Genomic DNA, 4262 nt, shown 5'->3' with positions numbered 1-4262 from the left:
ACAAAATATTTCTCTAAAAATATATATGGTTAAAGATCTAATTTAATATTTAATTATGAATATCTTTGATTTAAAAAAAATTCAGTTAATTTTAATATTTTTATATTAAAAAAAATCTAATTACAAAAAAAAAACAACCTAAAAACTTAGAAAAAAAAATAAAAACTTAACTTAAAATTTAATAAAACTAAACAGACTAATAAAATAATTAAAAGAAACAAAATCACAGGGTTGATTTTCTTCCCATAGCGCTAAAAATAAGCACCAGCAGGATGTACCATTATATTAAGTCAAAACAACACAAAGAACATCATAGATTATGCATTCATGCTAATTAAGTTGCGTGTGTGAATATATAAAAAAAAAAAAAAACTACTGTGACATTGTATCATGAAGTTTAAATTTGATGAAACAAATTAACCAACTAAAAAAACCCTGGTTTCTAACTAGCAAGTAAATTATACAAATTTCATCATAAAATTTATAACCTAAACAATTTTTTTAGCACTACATCTATAGCGTGGCACAACGAAAATTGGTGGTGGCATGCCTTTTGCCGAGAAGCTTGGAACAAAGTGTTTACCAAACTCTTTATTCTCTAGATTGAACACTCCAGTGTCACACGAACCAAATGCAAGATTCTGAAAGTAATCACCTACATAATCATCCGTATAATATATTGAATTTGGAATAAGAGTAGGACACCTTGAACTTGGCACCGAAACAGAATTGTTGTCTCCTACGAACAAGATTTCACCATTCAATGTTTCCATACTCTTCTGTCCCCTTGATGACGGAAAATTTAGTTTAAACACCGTAAAATTCACACTCAACTGAGGTTTATCATATTTAGGTAACTCCTCTAGATACTTGCTTACATCAGGTTCAACATACTCTTCTACTTGTTGGTTTTCAAGTTCATCCATAATCTTGTTTATCTCCTCCCTTAGTTCGTCATGGTCTTCTTGGGTTCTAGCTTCATATTCTGCTCGAGCTCTTTTCATCTCCTCTTCTATCTCGGCATCCTTGCGAATTCGCTCTTCCATGGTAAGGTAGTCTCTTCGAACATGTAGCAACTCTCCCATGGAAGTTTCCACAAGATAAGCATTGCCAGAATAGTCGCACCACAAATATTCCGAAAGTCCTTCATTTATGGTCTTGAACCGGAGATAACAAGGAGAGGAATTATTACCACCGGGCCTTTGCTTATACCTGTTAGAAAAGAAAAGTAAAAGAAAGCATTGGAGAACATTATTTATTGTGTATTGAAATTGTATTTAACATCAAGATACAAAATATTTATAAAAATATTATCTGACAATATAAAAAATGCTAAGTTACTAACAAATAACTATATCATAAATACTTGTGAAAAAGTTAATATCTACTAAGAACCAATCAGCATTGTAAATCCTTAAACATCTATATTCTAATAGTCTTTAATAATACCTTTTGCGATAAATTCTGACGATCCAGCTGTGAAAATCCACGGCGTATGCCATACCCTTGTAAAAGATAACATCCGCAAAGGTTTGTATTTTTTTGGTGGATTTTGGATGGCTCCAGAAATTGTTACCCGATTTGTAATGTGCCAATGTTTGAGTGCCGCCATAGATTGCAATCACTTCAAAATCATTGGGGAAATCATTCGGGTCTTTGGAAAGAACGACTTTGTTGACACCATACTCGTCCATGTGCACCACTCCGCTGTTACGATCATCGCACTGAATTGGCGGCAGTTTGATCATGGATTTTTCCGATTCGTTTGCAAACGGGTTAATGAGAACCAATTCTATTTGCGGCGATTTGTTATCTACGAAGAACAACCATCCATGAGAAGATCCACAGCATCTTTTGTAAGGAAGGCTGAGTTGAATTCCATTGCAGAGAGTATCTTTGGCTATGTTGTACAAACCACGAATTTCTTGATGGCCTTCCATAGGAACCACCAGCAGAGGAAGTTGATGATTTGCGCGGAAAAGATGGTGCTTGTGCTTGTAAAATCTATAGGAGAAAGAGAGCCAAGGTTTGCACACTGCACCGAATCGAGCATAGTCATAGATATCATCAAACCTATCTGTGATCATATTCAATATGTCATCACCAAGAAGTGTCCATTGAGATGAAGCCATAATCACAATAGAGAAGGAAGGAGAGAAGAGAAAAAGAAAGACTCTGCTTTACTGGTTTTATTTCTACTTAATGACTGGGAGGATCAATCATATATTTTATATGTAGTTGAAAAGATTTTGAGGTTCCTATTATTATGTAAGTTTGATTTCAGTAAAATACAATTTTTTTTAAAGATTCGAATTGCTTTTAAGGATAGTAACGTAATCTTTTATGTGATCAACTTTTGAACAAAATAGATCTTCTCTCAAATTTTGTAGATGCGGATTACATTTATTTTTTCCGAAGTTAATATAGAAAACTAGAAAATAAATTAAGTTCAAAATTTCATGAAAAAAGTGATATTGCAATTTAAAAATATATGTAAAATATTATATCTTAACTGAAATATGAATTAAAGATATCTTTGATTGAAAATCATGTTTATGAAGTAAAAATTTTATTTTAATTTTAAATTATGATTATTATATATTAAGATGATAATGATAGTAATGGTGTTTTGAGGGTGATGGCAATAGTTTTATTTAGTTAAAAATTTAACCTAATTTAGTTTATGATAAAAAGTATGAGCTAACTAACATGTAGAATCTTTATCCTTTCCTTACTTGATATATTAAAATCCGGCTGTGTAACTTCAGGTGTCACAATATTCTCCAGGTGCCACAATATCCTTCTTGACCAAAGATAGAAATTTCCAAAGTCTTGCCACGTGCTTATCATGGATGAAAATTTCAACACCTAATTAAAGTACCTGTTAGTTCAAAAAAATAATAAATATAAATTCAAAGCATAAACAAGTGTGTTTGATATTTGGCCAATCTGTTTCGAAAATCTATTCTGCTACATGTAATCATGTATCCCTAAGTTATTAGTAAATATGTGTGATTTAAACTAAAAACAGTACAGCACATACCCCTTGATATTTATTTATTTATTTACTTGGACTAAGCAAGCTTGATTAAAATAGAACAAAGTTTTTTTTTTTCATTATTTATTTGTTTATCTTTCCGAAATCATGAATGACAAGAAACTATCTATCTTTAAAGATTATGTCAGAAATTTTAACAAAAGATAACTTATCAAAAATTTAACTACAATATCCAAAATATGAGAAATTAAATCAATCTAAATATTAAATATGTAATATGTAATATATTCTTTTGGTGTCTGAAAATAAAAGAAAAGAAAAAGAAACAAAAAACTAAAGAATAAGCACGGTCTAAATGACATTAAGTAATAAATACATCACCACGTAGTAGAGGAATGTAATATATTAATATGTAATATGACGGTACTGAATCTGTTGAAATAAGAATCACTAGATTGCAAACAAAAATTTAAAAGCACATGCAAACAAAGTGTTTTAATATTGTACATCGGCAACCCAGCATTCCAACATACATAACAATTCTATCCATCAGTCTCAATGAAAACATAAATCTAATGACATAGAACATAAAAGTCATTGATAAAATTGTTCAACTTTTAAATTAGAACAAAATTTTCTGCTTTTAACTTCTGTAGACACTGAAAGTCTGAAATTAAATTAAACAAAGGACAAAAATAAATATAAATTAATAATTGCTTGAGGGAACAAATTTCAGCATTGTCTGAAGAACTGTTATGAGAGCTTACAGGGACAAAAAAAAAAACAAAGCATGTAGAAGCAACAAAAAATGGTACCACGAAGGGGAGAGCTGGAGAAGAGGACGGCGAAACAACAAAGTTCATTGAAGAGGATGTGGGTCGGTGGCGACGCTGCCAGACGAAGGCGGTGATGCTCGCGACGGCGGAGACTGCTGCGTCTTCAGCTGCGACCGATCTCTTGTCGCCTGGATCTGGGTTTGTTGCATCTCTCCCAACAAAGGAGCAATGTTCTGAAAATCGGTTCGAACCGGCCGGTCGAATCGAGAACCGTTAACAAATACGGTTCGGACAGAAGGCAAAACCACCAAATTAAAGAACCGAAATTGAACCGCTGAACCGATCGGAAACCAGTCGGTCGAACCGAACCGTGACCCGGCCAATTTTTTAAATTTTGTCAAAAACGTTGCGTTTTGATCCAGAAACCAACCCTAGCCTTCAGTCTTCGGTCCTCACTCTTCAGTTCACTCAGACACCACTCTCGAGCC

At 32.8% G+C, this 4262-nt stretch overlaps 1 protein-coding gene across 1 annotated transcript; it reads right to left on the bottom strand.

The window, feature by feature from the left end:
- Positions 1-235: 235 nt before the first annotated feature.
- LOC107641532 (uncharacterized) lies at positions 236-3976 on the bottom strand. Its single transcript, XM_016345018.3, has 3 exons — positions 3814-3976; positions 1450-2842; positions 236-1212 (listed from the first exon to the last, which is right to left on the bottom strand). The coding sequence occupies exons 2-3, from the start codon at positions 2130-2132 to the stop codon at positions 489-491; spliced, it is 1407 nt and encodes a 468-aa protein (XP_016200504.1). The 5' UTR covers positions 2133-2842; positions 3814-3976; the 3' UTR covers positions 236-488.
- Positions 3977-4262: the final 286 nt, after the last annotated feature.

The sequence above is a fragment of the Arachis ipaensis genome, chromosome B5 (assembly GCF_059453495.1).
Source record: "Arachis ipaensis isolate K30076 ecotype BB chromosome B5, ASM5945349v1, whole genome shotgun sequence".
In the NCBI taxonomy this organism is placed as follows: Eukaryota; Viridiplantae; Streptophyta; class Magnoliopsida; order Fabales; family Fabaceae; genus Arachis; species Arachis ipaensis.
Note: the sequence above shows the minus strand (reverse complement) of the source record. Positions and strands in the feature narration are given on the sequence as shown.